Source organism: Nerophis lumbriciformis, linkage group LG05 (genome assembly GCF_033978685.3).
Source record: "Nerophis lumbriciformis linkage group LG05, RoL_Nlum_v2.1, whole genome shotgun sequence".
Lineage (NCBI taxonomy): Eukaryota > Metazoa > Chordata > Actinopteri > Syngnathiformes > Syngnathidae > Nerophis > Nerophis lumbriciformis.
In genome coordinates, this window is record NC_084552.2 from 30,075,272 (window position 1) to 30,092,832 (window position 17,561).

The following is a 17,561-nucleotide window of genomic DNA, read 5'->3' on the forward strand; positions in this document are numbered from 1 at the left end:
AAAGGTGTGTCCTACTGCTTCCAACTATATTTTGTGCCATAAACAGACTTGTATGTTTGCTGCCCCACTGATGGCGCCCTATGAGGCTGCCACTGTCGAGGCTGCCACTGTCGAGGCAAGGAACCGTATCCATCACTGGAGACGCCACCTCTACTGTGACCGCAGGGTTTTTGCGGGGCTTGGTAGGTCACCCTTGCCTTCCACTGGGGCGACGGCTCTGGGACCATTCTGCACTGTGCGGCCAGGTGAACATTGGCGGCCAGGCTCTGCTCAAGATCTTGGACGGTGAAGGCTTCATCCACCAGACCCAGCGGATGGCGGGATGCGGCCTCCCACGGTGTGAGTGGTTTGGAGGCCTTCTCCCTCCAGGAGGACATCTGCCTTGATGTCTGGGTTGGATGACGATAGGCTGTGGAGAACACTCTGGATGGGGGGGAAAGAGAGTAGCTCCTCCCAGTTATCTGAAAACCATAAATTCATTTTTTTTAGTTAGTATGTGGCTGCAATATATGAGTTCTAATTTTCCCTCCCTATGCATGAATATAAACGTTTATTGAAGCCAAATGAGCTTCTTGTACAGCACATGCATGAACTGCAATGCTACCATCTTGTGGTTAAAAATATAATTACAAGAGATAGAACGCTGAGGAGAACGTCAAACATACAGTCGTGGTCAAAAGTTTACATACACTTGTAAATAATATAATGTCATGGCTGTCTTGAGTTTCCAATAATTTCTACAACTCTTATTTTTTTGTGATAGAGTGATTGGAGCACATACTTGTTTGTCACAAAAAACATTCATGACGTTTGGTTCTTTTATGAATTTATTATGGGTCTACTGAAAATGTGACCAAATCTGCTGGATCAAAAGTATACATACAGCAATGTTATTATTTGGTTACATGCCCCTTGGCAAATTTAAGGCACTTTTGGTAGCCATCCAAAAGCTTCTGGTAAGATTCTGGTTGATTTTTTGACCACCCCCCTTGACAAAAGTGGTGCAGTTCAGCTAAATTGGTTGGTTTTCTGACTTGTTTCTTCAGCATTGTCCACACATTTAAGTCAAGACTTTAGGAATGCCATTCTAAAACCTTAATTCTAGCCTGATTTAACCATTCCTTCACCACTTTTGACATGTGTTTGGGGTCATTGTCCTGTTGAAACACCCAACTGCGCCGAAGACCCAACCTCCAGGCTGATGATTTTAGGTTGTCCTGAAGAATTTGGAGGTAATCCTTCTTTTTCATTGTCCCATTTACTCTCTGTAAAGCACCAGTTCCATTGGGATTAAAGGCCTCAGCTCTTCTCCTCCAAACATATTGCTGGGTATTGTGGCCAAACAGCTCAATTTTTGTTTCATCTGACCACAGAACTTTCCTCCAGAAGGTCTTATCTTTGTCCATGTGATGTCAGATGAAACAAAAATTGAGCTGTTTGGCCACAATACCCAGCAATATGTTTGGAGGAGAAACGGTAAATGGGACAATGAAAAAGGAGGATTATCTCCAAATTCTTCAGGACAACCTAAAATCATCAGCCCCGAGGTTGAGTCTTGGGTGCAGTTGGGTGTTCCAACAGGACAATGACCTCAAACACACGTCAAAAGTGGTAAAGGAATGGCTAAATCAGGCTAAGTACTGATTCAAGCGTGTGGACAATGCTGAAGAAACAAGTCCATGTCAGAAAACCAACAAATTTATCTGAACTGCACCAATTTTTTTAAGAGGAGTTGTCAAAAAATTCAACCAGAAGCTTGTGGATGGCTACCAAAAGCGCCTTATTGCAGTGAAATTTGCCAAAGGACATGTAACCAAATATTAACATTGCTGTATGCATACTTTTGACCCAGCAGATTTGGTCACATTTTCAGTAGACCCATAATAAATTCATAAAATAACCAAACGTCATGACTGTTTTTTGTGACCAACAAGTATGTACTCCAATCACTCTATCACAAAAAAATAAGAGTTGTAGAAATTATTGGAAACTAAAGGCAGCCATGGCATTATGTTCTTTACAAGTGTATGTAAACTTTTGACCACAACAGTATTTGTCAAGTAAATGTATTATTACATGATTTCTCCATACATTTTGTGTTTGTGGTTATTATTTTTCAAGTGGTAGTTTTCAGTGTTCATTTATCTTTGTTAGTTGTAGATTTAGTCGTAATTTTGTGTTGTATTTGTTAATAGTTGTAATGAAAATAATAATTGTGTTTTTGTCGTACTATAGTTGTATTTGCAGCTGTTTACAGAACAAGGTAGAAAGTTCAGGAATGTGCAGTTCTAGTCAATAGTTTAGACACTTTCTCATTGAATACAATGTGGAAGTATACACTTTTGACTGGTCCATATTTGGTATGCAGTAGATGCAAAAAATAATAATCAAAATGTATTTTCTACATACAACTGTAAGTATGCTAAATTTGTATTTTGATGAAATATTTTGTTAAAAATATAATTAATATAGAATACCACAAGGTGCAAACAAGGAAAGAGCATGGAAAAATGAAACAAGGAGAAAGCATGCAGAAAAGAGAACAAAAGAGAGAAATGGCCAAAACAAGGATAACATTGTTTTAATGGCACTGCAGTGAATGGCATACAGGAAAGTGCACTGTGAAGGAAAAAAAACACATATAGGAGGAAGCAAATGGAGAAAAGGACAAAAGAAGCCACAATCCAAACATAAATAAATTACATCTATTCATATGAAGACCATTGCAGAGGTAAAGCTACATGGTCGATTAGTTTTGGCTCAAGTTGAAATTTAAGCTCGCTATGTGTCAACCTCGGTTTAAATATAACACCCGGCATGACGCAACAGCTGACAGGAAAAAAATAAGCTTAAAATAAATTCACTTGACGAAGGTGCTGCAGGGCAAAAGACAGTAAAGTAATGAAAGGATATTATTATTATTATTATTTACTAACTTTTAGAAAAATAGTTTTAGCGCTGTCAAACATTGTTACACCAAGTACCCCCCCCCACGGTTTTAGCTTTGAACACGCCACTTGTACTTGCAGATAATGTAAATGATCAGTTTAGAATTAAATTTCAGCTAATTTTGGTAAGGAATTTAGATTTCTATGACTTTTTTATCAATATCAATATCAAAATCCCAATATGCAGACAAGGCCATCCATCCATCCATCCATCCATCTTCTACCGCTTGTCCCTCTCGTTGTGGAAACTTGAACCACAGTTTGAGAATTCATAGTATTTTCACTTTTCCAACATTTGCTTCTGTTAATTCTACATATTCCTGTTTTTACATAGCGTTAAAACATTGAACTATCTGTCTTGCTTTTTCTTTATTCTGTCCTATTTTATCCGTAATAGCCCTCTACATTCTTTGAACTTTAAGGCTTTAAAACGACATGAATCCTTCCTATAAACATAATATGATCCCACCAGATTCACTCTTTCTCAACAATAGTGGGCTTCCAAACCTGAGCTGAGCTTTTTTTCGCCATAAATTTAGGTTTCGGGGCGGAGACAGGGTTGCCCCCGGATGTGGACTCGGGCGGGGAAGCTATTGGGAAGCTAGGATAGATGTTAGTGTGAGGCTGCTGTAAAGCAGGTGAAAGATAAGGAGGACTAGCATCTGGTTGGTAGGGGGCCGGATAGGGTTGGTACTGGGGATTGGGTTGTTGGTTGTATGTTGCCCAGTCGGGACCACCTGAAGGCTGTTGATAAGGATCAGAAGGGGGTTGAGGGTAGGTTCCATCATGCGGCACAGGCTGCATGGACCCGTTAGCCTGTTGGGGGGGTAGAGGACTTAAGGTCCCAGCTGGTTGATCTGGGGTCAATTGCTCATATGGAGGTACTAGGTGGCTAGGAGGTGGACAGCTAGGTGTGGGTTCGTTGGTGGTCTCTGCTGCAGGACCGTATGTAAAGAGTGAGGCGCTAAGCTGATAAGGTTGATGCTTCATGACATCGATAACATTGAGTGGCTTTGGAGCAGGTTTGCCTTTTTTCTTTGATTTGGACAAGGGGCCACTGGAAGGAGGTTGCTTTGATGCAGCTGGGGGATAAGAAGGGGAGTGAATAGGGTTAAAACCCCGAGAAGGTGGTGCACGTACATTAGGGGTGTACTTCCACTCATTGGGTAAGGAAGCGGCGGGCGATGTCGATCGGCTCGCTTTGTTGGCTTGCACCGTCTCCGAATCCACGACGTACTTCTCCATACGAGATTGCCGCTTGGCAAACATGTCGGCACCTTTTCCCTTGACTACTGGCATCTCGAAAGCCGAGCCGGCAGACGAGGGGTTCAAGACTGTGGCCAAGGGGTTTATAGGTGAGGAAGCTCTGTGACCCATGGCAAAAGTACGCTGCGGAGCATGTGGGGGTGGAGGAGGGCCGCGGTTGTGTTGCCAAGGTTTTAGCGAGGGGTGAGTGTTGGTTGCAGGTTTTTGCTGGGACTGAGGTGCCCAGGTCTTAATGGAGGTCTGAGGTTGAGCTGCAGGCCATGCATTCATTGGAGGCTGTGGTGGAGGCTTCGGAGGTTGCCAGGTGGGCTGTGGTGACGGTTGCGGATGAGTCGGCTGAAACCAAGGTTGCTGTTGTTGGGCCTGATCCTGAGCTACTCCCCATGAAGGAGTGGCATGCTGGACCTGTTCTGGAGCCTGTTGGGTCCATTTTGGCTGGGCAGGAGCTGGGGCCCAAGTATTCAAACTGACTGGAGGCTGTGGTTGGGCTGCTTGGGGCCATTGAGGTTGTGACAGAGGCCAGCAATCAATGGGAGGTTGCTGCTGCGGCTGAGAGGGAACCCAGTGTTTATCTGGTGCTTGGTTTTGCGGCCAGTCTTGTGGTGGAGCCTGATGCTGTGCGGGTTGACTCCACGATGGTTCTGGCTGAACCCAAGACGGCTGAACTTGGGCTTTATTCTGCGTCCATGCCAATTGAGACTGTACTTGCGGAGGCTGTTCCCAGGAAGACTGCTGTTGCTGCTGCATCAGATTTTGTGGTTGTCCCCAGGTGGGTTGTACTTGTGGATCTTGTGTCCAGGTTGTTTGTGGTGTTTTTTGAGGCGGACTCCAAGATGGTTGGGGAGGTGGCTGTGCTTGCTCTGGTTGGGTCCAGGATGTCTGCCAAGTATTGGCTGCTGGCGGCTGAGCCTGGACATTGCTCGGAGCAGTCTGATGTGTCACCCACTGTGGTTGAGAAGGGGATTGACTTGGAGGTAGATCCTGTGGCTGATGTACCTGGAATCCAACTGTGGATTGTTGGGCAGCTGTGTGTATTGGAGCTGAATCCCACATTGTTCCTGGCTCAGGCTGTGGTGAGGAACTGGCTTGAGCATTCCTCTCTTGCACTTGTGTCATTTGTTGTGTTTCTGGCACTGAGGGAGGCCATGTTTGTTGATCCTCTGCAGTTTGAGGGAGAGAGGGCTCAGGGGCAACATAGTTTGGCTCTTGGTCTGTAGATGGGGTGGTCTCTACGGTGGGGGCTGCAGCAGGTGGGTATGCACTATTTTCAGCATGCTGCTGAGGCATGTCCTGGCTGTCAATCTGTGGAGCGGTGCTAGGGTTAACCATGGGTTTGGGGGCCACAGGTGGAGGAGACTTGTATTTGAGTCTTGCAGACTGCAGGAAATTACAAGCCTCTGCGCCCAGGCTCAGGTAGTCCTCCTCTGCTCCCAATTCAATCCCTGTCTTCTTATCCCTTCTCATGTTAAGAAGGTTTAGCAACTCAGGATTGGGTGATACCTTTGGCGCCTCCTTAAAAGTGAACATCGGCTTGCCGGCATTCCTTCTCTTGGAATCCAGAAGGCCGGTCCTGATGGCTGGCGTGGAAATGCGCTCATCACGGGAGGCAATTTGCTCTCCATAACCCATCGACTCTTGATCGGCACCACTCATGGCGGCACAGTAAGGAGTGGCGGCCATGTTTTGTACTGAAAACGGCTTTGCGGTACGATTGCTAAAAGAACTCTGCATCTCACTGTTTTGGTGTTGGACTGAGCCATTCTGAGAAAACTCCTGATGATGCATTTGTTGCTGATACTGCTGATACTGCTGCTGATACTGCTGTTGTTGCTCGTAGTACTGCTGCTCTTGGTACTGCTGATACTGCTGCCGCTGGTGTAAATTCACGTCCATATATGCGTGGTCCTCCGTGGCGGACTGTATATAGGACGGCTCTGCCACTTTCTGCTTTTCCTGCGCTCCTTCTACTTGAGTTCCCTGGCGCCGGAGCTCTTCATGCTCTGCAGCTATCTCGTCCATCCTCTGGCGCCGCTGAGCGAACATGAGAGCGCCTTTTCCCTTGGTGTCCGGTAGACAGTCCATCATCTTCTTCTGCCCAAGGAGATCTTTATCCTGGAGGCTGATGGTCAGCACACCTTTGCCACCTTTCCGGAAGTGCTTCTCTAAATTGGTGCGGTCCTGTGCTGCGAGTGTGAACTCCAAAACATGTATTCCACTTTGACGGCTTTCCACTTCAATATCGTCTTCTTCTGTGCTGTAGTCCTGCTCGTCTTCGCCGGTGCCGTAGCTCACAAGGGTGTACTTCTTGGCTCGTTGCCGGTGCTTCCTGAACATCAACAGCCCCTTGTTGTTGGGGTTGAGTGGCGCGGCAGTGAGAAGGAGGGCGATCCGCTTACATTTGGACTTGGCTTCCTTCACTTGCTTCTCGGAGAGACTTTCGCTACGCCTGAGCCCTGAGAGAAGAAGAGAGGTAAACGTTTTGGTTGACAGCTTGTCCTAAAAGTTATTACAGCAAAAATACCACCAGGAGGAAATATAGACATGACATTTGTGGTGCCGACTATTGGTTGTGTTAAAAATGCTTTGGAAGACATGCTTGCGTACATGTAATACAGACATCCTCGAAGTGCAATTGTTATTGGACAAAGGGACAATAACATATGGACAATTAGTTGCTAAGTCCTGGGGGTGCCCCTGTAAAAGTGTCTTTGCATTATGGTAGCCATGCTTTTCAACCAATCTTGCTCAAATTTTACAAACAGGTGCTTGTCCATCTTATAAAGGTTTGTAGGAAAATTCACGCCCATTCAGTGGGTGTGAGAAACTTTAAGTCAATCCTACTTATGGGGTCAAACTTGGGGGTTCAATAACAGCGCTGCCATGTGGTGTATTTGGGGGAAAATACCACAGGCAACACATTTTGACAAATTGTCACCCTTTTATGTGAAGCATTTTTGGAGTAGAATTAGAACACAAATCATACATGCAGTCATGTGACAAAATGACACCAATAAACTAGCCTCATTTGCAATTCATACATCCGCAAAAGCAATAAAGGAAGTCTTTGACCCGTGTTGAATACCGCAAGAACACACTACATTAAACCAGCAGGATTAAAAATGGGTTGCAATGAATTCAAAATGACCATAGACATCAAAGCCATGCAATGAACAAAAAGCATTCAAGGTTTTCCTTCAAGACTAACCTGAGGGCGGCAAGGACTGCAAACGGTGGGAGTGAGCGTCCTGACTCTTCTTTTTTTTTTTTTTTTTTTTTTTAGCTCAATTTGAGAGGAGGATCAGGTAACGGCCTGAGCAGCACATGCACATGCTGGTGTCTGTCAAAGCGCCACACTTCTGCAGTCATCAGTGGGTATATTTAGCTCCCTCTCGTCTAAAAAAAACCTTGGGAGTCTACAGTTTTGCCTTTCAAAATAAATTGTACGTCTCTAAGTCAAATAAGGCCACACAAGCATTCACGTGTCATCAAATGACCCTTTAGAGAATAGTACTCACTGGCGTGCTTTGCCCGGTGCCTGTTGGGTTTCCCCTGGTCAGAATCCTCCTCCTCTTCCTCTGCGGGTGTCCCTTCATCTGAAGGGAGTTTGAAAGCAACTCCAAAAGACCCAGGACCCTCACAAGGACCTCCCCCGTCCTCTGCTCTGCTCTGGGAGCTTCCCAGGCTCCTCCCTGCTGATGCTGATGATATCATCCCTTGGACGACTCCATGGTGGCTCAGTGGCTTTCGAATGGCGGCTGGCGCCTCCTTTGTGGTGGTAATGGTGGACCCTCCTACGATGCCACGGGCACCTCCAAGAAAGGTACAGTCCACATCTACAGGGTCACCCCCGATTCCTTGGTCGCCATCAGACGATTCATCCTGGGATTCGGCTATGTGGAGCTCCCTGGGATTGTTTCTACTGTACTTTATGGGGAAGCTTGTTAAAGCTTCACTGGTCACAGACCTGTCACAGAAAACAGAAACATGAACATCTTAGCAATTTGCATATATGACAGGGTGAAAAGGTTTTGGTAAAATGTGGAGAGGGAACTATTCACATACTTTTTGTTTGTTAAAAAAACACATGTTAAATGTTACCATCAGGCAGGCGTTACAGGTGCATCAGAGCCAGAACAAACAGGCTCAGAGACAGCTTCTTTCCCAGAGCTGTCACCATCCTGAACTCTAACTTATAATAATAATTCACCCCTATACAATATCCTACCCTAATAACCTACTGTGCAATATTACCCTTCGAGTGCAATACATCCGACACTGATTGTTATTTTTTACTCCGGTACTCTTGTCTTGTACTGTATATTGTACAGTATTTTGTATTTCTATAGTGTTTTGTATATTGTACAGGATTGTTTATTATTTTTATTGGATAGTAGTCTGTTTATTTCAATTGTTAGTTGTTGTTTTTTTTTCTTTATTACCTCTTGTGTAATTTATTTTTACCCCATATTTGTTCCCACTACCGCACCTTAAATTGGAGTCCTTAACCTCGTTATAAGCAAATATAATGACAATAAAGTCCATTCTATTCTATTCTATTCTATTTATAGTACACGTGTATACTGTATGTATAATACTCAAATAAATAAAATGTATATATGCTTATTTATAAAAAATTCTCAGTTAATTAGGTATGCATCCTAATTCATACAAATATAATTTTTTTGTTATTTTTGATGAAAGACAATAGTGTGACAATGAAATATGATTGTGTATTAAAAATAAATTTTGTTTTTAAAAATATTTGTCCTGAATTTCTCCGTCAATTAAATCAAAAGGGAAGAGTTATATAATACTCCTATTGTCTTATGTGGTGTTGTTTTTACAGTATTTTCAAAACTGAGTTGTGTTGTTAAATTTAGTTTAGTACGGCTTACTTTGGTTTACATTAGTTTAGGTTGGTTCAGTCGTCTTGTAGTTGTGTTGAGTTTTGTTGTCTAGTTGGTTTAGTTTGATTTCGATGACTTGAGTTTAGGTCTGCAGTTACTTTGAGTTGATTTTTGTTGTTTAGTCTACTTTAATTTAAATTAGTTTAGTGTAGTTTTGTTGTTTAGTGTAGTTTAATTTATATTAGCACAGTTTAGTTTGGTTGTTAAGTTGAGTTAAACTGTGTTGTTCTGTTTGATTTAGTTTTCTTGTATAGATTTGTTGTATTGTTTAGTTTAATATTGTTGTTTGATTTTATTTAGTTTTGAGTTGAGTTGAGTTGAGTTGAGTTGAGTTGAGTTTGTGTTTATTTCGAACATGCATGCATTCAACAGCAGTTGCTAAAACTTTTGTTCACTTCCTGTTCTCAATTTACTCCATAAGTAATAACAGTAAAAATAAATAAATAATAATTAGTGAAGTAAATTGTATTTCATATGGTGAGATAAGTTCCATAAGTATCTAGAAAATCAATGGATGGATGGAATAAATTCAGAATGTTTATCATGGTGTTTCTTCTTTGTACTTTGTAAACACTTTATGTTTGAAGAGTTTCTTGATTTCTTTGCTTAATCCATTCAATAATTTAATTCCACATACTGATATACTGAAGGTCTTAAGTGTTGTACGTGCGTACAAATGTTTTAAATTACATTTTTCTCCAATATTATATTTCTCTCTTTCATTGAGAATAATTGTTATACATTCTTGGGTAGGAGATTGTAGTTTTGGTTTGCGCATAATTTTAGCTGTTTGTAAATTCACTATGTCGTGGAATTTCAGTATTTTCGATTCAATGAATCGTATTGTGTATATTGTTAAAAGGGAACGAAGAGGATTTTTGTCTTTTGACTTATAAATATTGTTACAATGTTGGATACTTGTGTTAAACAATGCCAAAGCATCAAATCATAAGGTTCAGACATTTTGGCTTAAACCAGGGGAGACAGGGCCTTCTCTGTAGTCGGCCCTAAGCTCTGGAACACTCTGCCCCTCCATGTTGGAACTGCTCCCACAGTGCAGTGTTTTAAGTCTCGTCTTAAGACCCACTTTTATTCTCTGGCTTTTAATACTACGTGAGTTGTGTGGTCCTCTGTGTTTTTACATTAAGAGTTTTATTTATTGTTTTAATTGGCAACACTAAATGGTCCCTAGTGTGTGAATGTGAGTGTGAATGTTGTCTGTCTATCTGTGTTGGCCCTGTGATGAGGTGGCGACTTGTCCAGGGTGTACCCCGCCTTCCGCCCGAACGCAGCTGAGATAGGCTCCAGCACCCCCCACGACCCCAAAAGGGACAAGCGGTAGAAAATGGATGGATGGATGGTTTTAATTGGTTTCACCCTTTAAAATTGTTTTTAATCATATTTATTTTTATATTGTTTTTATATTGGTTTTATATTTATTTATTTTTTGTTTTTATTCAGTCATTGGTGGAGCTAAGGATATTTTGATATTGTTGAGCACCACTTTGGAAACATTTTTGTTGTTTAAATGTGCTATACAAGTAAAGTGGAAGTGGAAGTGGAAGTGGCTTGACCTTGCAGCAGTTTTGGATGCCTCTGCTGCCTGGCATCGTTGTGATGTCACGATGAGGTGGATGTACTTATTTGGACATTTAAGTAAAGCTATCCACCACAGGGGAAGGAGCTCTGTATAAGGCTAGTTGAATTTGAGAAAACACAAGAAAAAATAGGATAAAGTATAATTTTCATCCAATTGTGACATGTGCGCAGTAATACCAACATGCGACATGCAGTGACATAAATGCAGTTTATTTTTATTTTTATGCAGCTCTGTATCTTTCAGGGAGTGAGCAGGTATAGGGCATCTATGCGTTGTTTATGACGTTTATTTCGACTTCGTCTTCTTTATATATTCAAACCGTGTGCATTTTCAATATATAACCTATGATGCTTTTGGAGCGGGTGAGGCGTGGTTTCATTTGCAATCTGGGAACGCCTTCACAAACGAACATCTTGCGGATATATGCAGAATGTAGGTTATAAATATGACTGTTGAGTAAAATTTACACCAAAGCATTTCCAATACATATTATGCAGACCAAATGTAGATTAGAATCATCATATGTCCCTTTTAAGTGAGTTTAATTGTTTAATTTAGTTAAATGTAGCTGTGTTGCTTAGTTTTGTTTGTTGAGTTGAGTTGGTGGTTATTTGGAACATGCATGCATACAACATGATACATAAAAAAAATCCAGTTTCTCTATTGTTCGAAAAGGAGTAGGAAGAAGCAGAGTTTATTTAATCCTACCCCTTTTCCTTTACATAGCAGGTGATAAAACTTTTGTTCACTTCCTGTTCTCAATTTATTCACAATATACTACATAACTAATAACATTAAAAATAAATACATTAATAATAATTAGGGAAGTCAGTTATATTTCATTTGATGAGATAAATAAGATTATCTAGAAAATGAATGGATTGTTGAAGTAAATTCAGAATGTTTATCATGGTTCTTCTTCTTTGTACTTTGTAAACACTTTAAGTTTGAAGAGTTTCTTGAAGTGGATCATATTAGTACATTGTTTGATTTCTTTGGTTAATCCATCCCATAATTTAATTCCACATACTGATATACTGAAGGTCTTAAGTGTTGTATGCGCGTACAAATGTTTTAAATGACATTTTTCTCTAAGATTATATTTCTCCTCTTTTGTTGAGAAGAATTGTTGTATATTATTGGGTAGCAGGTTATAGTTTGCTTTGTGCATAATTTTAGCTGTTTGCAAATGCACTATGTCGTGGAATTTCAGTATTTTCGATTCAACGAATAAAATGTTTGCGGTCTACCCAGTTTTATTTCTAGCTTTGCCTCATGCCCCAGTTCACGTTTTTAGTTTGTTTTCTATTTTCATGGCGTGCTTGTTTACGCCACCGTCGCCTTCTGTTGTCTGCTTTTGAGTGCCCTCGCAATAAAGAGGAAGACTTATTGCTTGCAAAACATTCCGCCTAAGCATTTTTTGGGATCCATACCAGGCTGTAACACAATGTATGTGAATGTGTGAATGGTTGTCTGACTCGAGCTGGACAAGTGGTAGAAGATGGATAGATGGATGGATAATGAACAAAACCCAAAACCAGTGAAGTTGGCACGTTGTGTAATTCGTAAATAAAAACAGAATACACTGATTTACAAATCATTTTCAACTTATATTCAATTGAATAGACTGCAAAGACAAGATATTTAATGTTCGAACTGAGAAACTTAATTTTTTTTGCAAATAATCATTAACTTACAATTTAATGGCAGCAACATTTTGCAAAAAAGATGGCACAGGGGCATTTTTACCACTGTGTTGAATGGCCTTTCCTTTTAACAACACTCAGTAAACGTTTGGGAACTGAGGAAACCAATTTTTGAAGCTTTTCAGATGGAATTCTGTCCCATTCTTGCTTGATGTACAGCTTAAGTTGTTCAACAGTCCGGGGTCTCCATTGTGGTATTTTAGGCTTCATAATGCGCCACACATTTTCAATGGGACACAGGTCTGGACTACAGGCAGGCCAGTCTAGTACCCGCACTCTTTTACTATGAAGCCACGTTGTTGTAACATGTGGCTTGGCATTGCCTTGCTGAAATAAGCAGGGGCGTCCATGGTAACGTTGCTTGGATGGCAACATATGTTGCTCCAAAACCTGTATGTACCTTTCAGCATTAATGGTGCCTTCACAGATGTGTAAGTTACCCATGCCTTGGGCACTAATACACCCCCATACCATCACAGATGCTGGCTTTTACACTTTGCGCCTATAACAATCCGGATGGTTCTTTTCCTCTTTGTTCCAGTCTACACTTTCCAAAAACAATTTGGAAATGTGGACTCGTCAGACCACAGAACACTTTTCCACTTTGCATCAGTCCATCTTAGATGAGCTCGGGCCCAGCGAAGCCAGCTGTATTTTTAACTTGCACTTACAGATGTAGCGACAAACTGTAGTTACTGACAGTGGTTTTCTGAAGTGCTCCTGAGCCCATGTGGTGATATCCTTTACACACTGATGTCGCTTTTTGATGCAGTACCGCCTGAGGGATCGAAGGTCCGTAATATCATTGCTTACGTGCAGTGATTTCTCCAGATTCTCTGAACCCTTTGATGATATTACGGACCGTAGATGGTGAAATCCCTAAATTCCTTGCAATAGCTTGTTGAGAAATGTTGTTCTTAAACTGTTTGACAATTTGCTCACGCATTTGTTGACAAAGTGGTGACTCTCGCCCTATCCTTGTTTGTGAATGACTGAGCATTTCATGGAAGCTGCTTTTACACCCAATCATGGCACCCACCTGTTCCCAATTAGCCTGTTCACCTGTGGGATGTTCCAACTAAGTGTTTTATGAGCATTCCTTAACTTTCTCAGTCTTTTTTGCCACTTGTGCCAGCTTTTTTGAAACATGTTGCAAGCATCAAATTCCAAATGAGCTAATGTTTGCAAAAAATAACATTTTCCAGTTCGAACGTTAAGTATCTTGTCTTTGCAGTCTATTCAATTGAATATAGGTTGAAAAGGATTTGCAAATCATTGTATTCTGTTTTTATTTACGATTTACACAACGTGCCAACTTCAGTGGTTTTGGGGGTTTGTACATTATGATAATAATAATTAATGTTGCCCCAGCATAGCCAGAAATACCATCCAATCAAATTGCACTGATGTCAATCAGATGCCATTCATGGCCACAAAAGGCAAGTTAACATTGTACAGGGGCTTTTTCTATGATATGCTTTTATGTATCAATTAAATTAATGTGCTTTGTCCATGCTTGTAAATAAACATGATATCATTGACACATTTTGAGGGAATATCGAGTCATTATTGAGCTTCTATACCTTTTAATAAGTAACTGCAGGCAGTTACTACACGTGTCCATGAGGGAGTGGGCTTGTAAAAGGGTGACCCTCGCACATGGCTCTTTGTTCAGCGACACCACCTCGTCTCCTTCCTTTAATCCGGCCTTGAATGCGCGACTGCCTTCTTCTACCTGTGGACAAACACACACTTATTCTCTAAAAAAATACACAAATGTTTTATCTGTGGGTCTTATAATGTGGAGTGTCTCATATCACATGCATTTGAAAGGGCATTGTTCCATTGATGGATGGCTTTTGCTGCCCTGTAATTGCTTCTCGCCGCCCATAAAATGGTTCATTAGGCTAATTAATAAGACGGTTTCAATCGGCAGAAATAAATCGTTCCATAAATCGTGTACAAATTAAAACAATGCAATTATTAAAAAAACAAAACAATACATTTACACCGGTCAAAAATCTTCAATTTGCAGTTTACTGCAAAAACACAAGGTGGTAAAATAAGGAGAAGTGATGTGGGCCATGTTGCCACTGACAGCACTCCTCGCTGTGTTAAGAAAGGAATCCCTGCATGGACTTGACAGGTAAACATGCAACAATAAATAAACACTGCTTGATAACCACACATGGCCATGACTGAGCCTAGCATAAGTGACATCTCTGCTCATAAAACGAGCTGTCTTACATATAAAATGTATTTTATGAGCTGACTCCATCTCCACAGGCCGTATAAGGCTACTAACTAAAGTACATCTCTGTTCCAATAAAGGATGTCACTCCTTGCAACTAGAAGTTAAAAGTTAAAGTCCCAATGGTTGTCACACACACTAGGTGTGGTGAAATGTGTCCTCTGCATTTGAACCATCCCCTTATTCACACCCTGGGAGGTGAGGGGAGCAGTGAGCAGCAGCGGTGGCCGCGCTCTGGAATAATTTTTAGTGATTTAACCCCCAATTCCAACCCTTGTTGTCGAGTGCCAAGCAGGGAGGTAATGGGTCCCATTTTTATAGTCTTTGGTTTGACTCGGCCGGGGTTTGAACTCACGACCTACCGATCTCAGGTCGTGAGGCCACTGAGCAGAGCTCAAAAGCAGTCTGGAAAAGTCTAGAAATATACTTTATATTACTTGCCAACCCTCCCGAATTTTCCGGGAGACTCCCGAAATTCAGCGCCTCTACCGAAAACCTCCCGGGACAAATATTCTCCCGAAAATCTCCCGATTTTCAGTCGGAGCTGGAAGCCACGCCCCCTCCAGTTCCATGCGGACCTGAGTGAGGACAGCCTTTAGGGTGACAAGAACTAAATCATCCAGACTAGAGATCAATTGTATTATTATGTTTATCTTACCTAAAAATACATATATTTATTAATTTTAAAAAAAAAAACTAAATGAAATTTTACTATATTTTGCTAAAAACATCAAAATGAATTTTATTTTTATTTGTATTTTTTCTGACTCATTACATCCAGCCATAGAATTATACATTAAAATAAACAGATTTGAAATAATTAATTTTAAATGATCATAATAATTCATTTAAAATGACCATATTTAATTATTAAAATAATTGCTTGTTTATCAACAACTTTAGCATTTTATTCATTACATTTTGAAGCTCTCAGAAGCCAAGTTATGTTATATTCCTTAAGATTTATTTCTGAAAGTTTGAAGTATCAATTATCTAAACACAGTTTTGTTTGCATATTTTCAGGATGAAGATATATATGTATACATATATATATATATATATATATATATATATATATATATATATATATATATATATATATATATATATATATATATATATATATACACACAGTATATAGCTATCAATATACTCCTCCCCTCTTAACCACGCCCCGCCCCACCCCCACCTCCCGAAATCAGAGGTCTCAAGGTTGGCAAGTATGATCTAAGCAGAGGCGCCTTTGAAAAATTAAAGAAAATATAAGGAAATAATCTGCCACTCTCATAATGATATATCCATCCATCCATTTTCTACCGCTTGTGCTGGAGCCTATCTCATATATTTTTGATGATCTGAAAAGCTAAATACACGGTACAGGCATATGGCATTTTATAAACATCGAACACAGGTGCATTTTGTTGATGTTATTTTGCATACATTTATACCCTGACGAGATCACGAGGCCCACTGTTGTGCTGTTCATCCACGACCATCACGCCACGCTGCAGCACGATAATGCACGGCCCCACGTTGCAAGGATCTGTACATCATTCCTGTCATCTGATGCATGGTGCAGCATGCTCACAACTGACACTAGACATGTCACCTACTGCGCATGTTCGGGATGCCCAGGATTAGCGCATACGGTGTCAGAGACAAATGGTTGTCACACCAGATACTGACTGTTTTTCTGACCCCCTCAAACTTCCCCAATACATATATATATATACGGTAATACTGCACATTTTGGTGTGGCTTTTTTATTGCCGCCACACACGTGCACTATCATGCAGTCTAATCAGCATCTTGATATGCCACATCACTCGAAGGGATGGATTATCTCGGTAAAGAATAAACGCTTACAAACAGATTTAGACAGATCTGTGAATACTAATTGAGAGAAACAGGCTTCTTGTGTACTGACAAAAGGTTTGAGCTCTTTGTGTGTAGCCCAAACAAACAGCATCCTCGGGGACTCATCCCACCCAGGTCACCACTGGCTTGAACTCTTGCCCTCAGGGAGGCGCTATAAGACCATAAAAGCAAGGACAAATAGACTGAAAAACAGTTTCTATCCTAGAGCTGTTATTGCCCTAAACTCTGCACTTACCTGAACACTCACCACTTTATTAACTTGCTTAACTCTGATAGTGATCTGCTGTGCAAAATGTTTTAAAAATGTTTATTATGTTTTTAAAATTGTTATTATTGTTTGTTGTCTTAAGAGTATTTTATGTAGGTTGTTTTAAAAGCACTGAGCTGGATTGCTGTTCAATTTCGTTGTTTCCGTGCAATGACAATAAAGTCATTCTGATTCTGATTCATGGAAAATGGGAGCAAAACAAAGTTTTACATTTATATATTTGCTGGGTGTATAACTAATTAAAGACAAAGCCTTGTGTTGTTTTAGTTATTAGCATCAACAATACAGCTTGTGTCTCTACATTGCACCTATTCCCTTTTTTCTTTTATTATTTATTCCTACAGTGTGCTGCAGGCCAATAAAAAACGAGTCATGGCAGCAAATGCACCCTGGGCTGCACTTTAGATACCAGTGCATTAAATGGACAGTGTGATGCAATAACATAGTTTACTGCACTTCTGTTGTAGCTTAAAGCAGTTGTTTTGTTACATTTAATTTTTTTTTAATTGGCTGCCATCATGCGTGCTTGTAAACTCTTTTCGTAAAAACAAGGTTTTTGTTTCCCTGCATACCGTCGACATTCATGGTAGGAGCACTTTTTTACTTCGCTGACTAAATAAAGTGATGGCTTTTTTTTTTTTTTACCGTGTGCACTATAAAACTGACAAGGATCCTCTAATTTGAACTACAATGTATTGTATTGTTTAAAACATCATTAAACTCTGAGGCTTGTGTGG

The 17,561-nt window shown here is 40.7% G+C and overlaps 1 protein-coding gene across 1 annotated transcript in view; it reads right to left on the reverse strand.

Moving 5' to 3' along the window:
• Position 1: 1 nt before the first annotated feature.
• synpo2a (synaptopodin 2a) overlaps positions 2–17,561 on the reverse strand; it is an 18,184-nt gene continuing 624 nt past the window's right edge. The window contains exons 2-5 of the mRNA XM_061960930.2: positions 14,011–14,162; positions 7,730–8,178; positions 4,089–6,667; positions 2–461 (exon numbers count right to left, since the gene is read on the reverse strand). Coding sequence (XP_061816914.1) covers positions 12–461; positions 4,089–6,667; positions 7,730–8,178; positions 14,011–14,162 — 3,630 coding nt within the window. The 3' untranslated portion in view covers positions 2–11. The remainder of the gene's footprint in view (positions 462–4,088; positions 6,668–7,729; positions 8,179–14,010; positions 14,163–17,561) is intronic.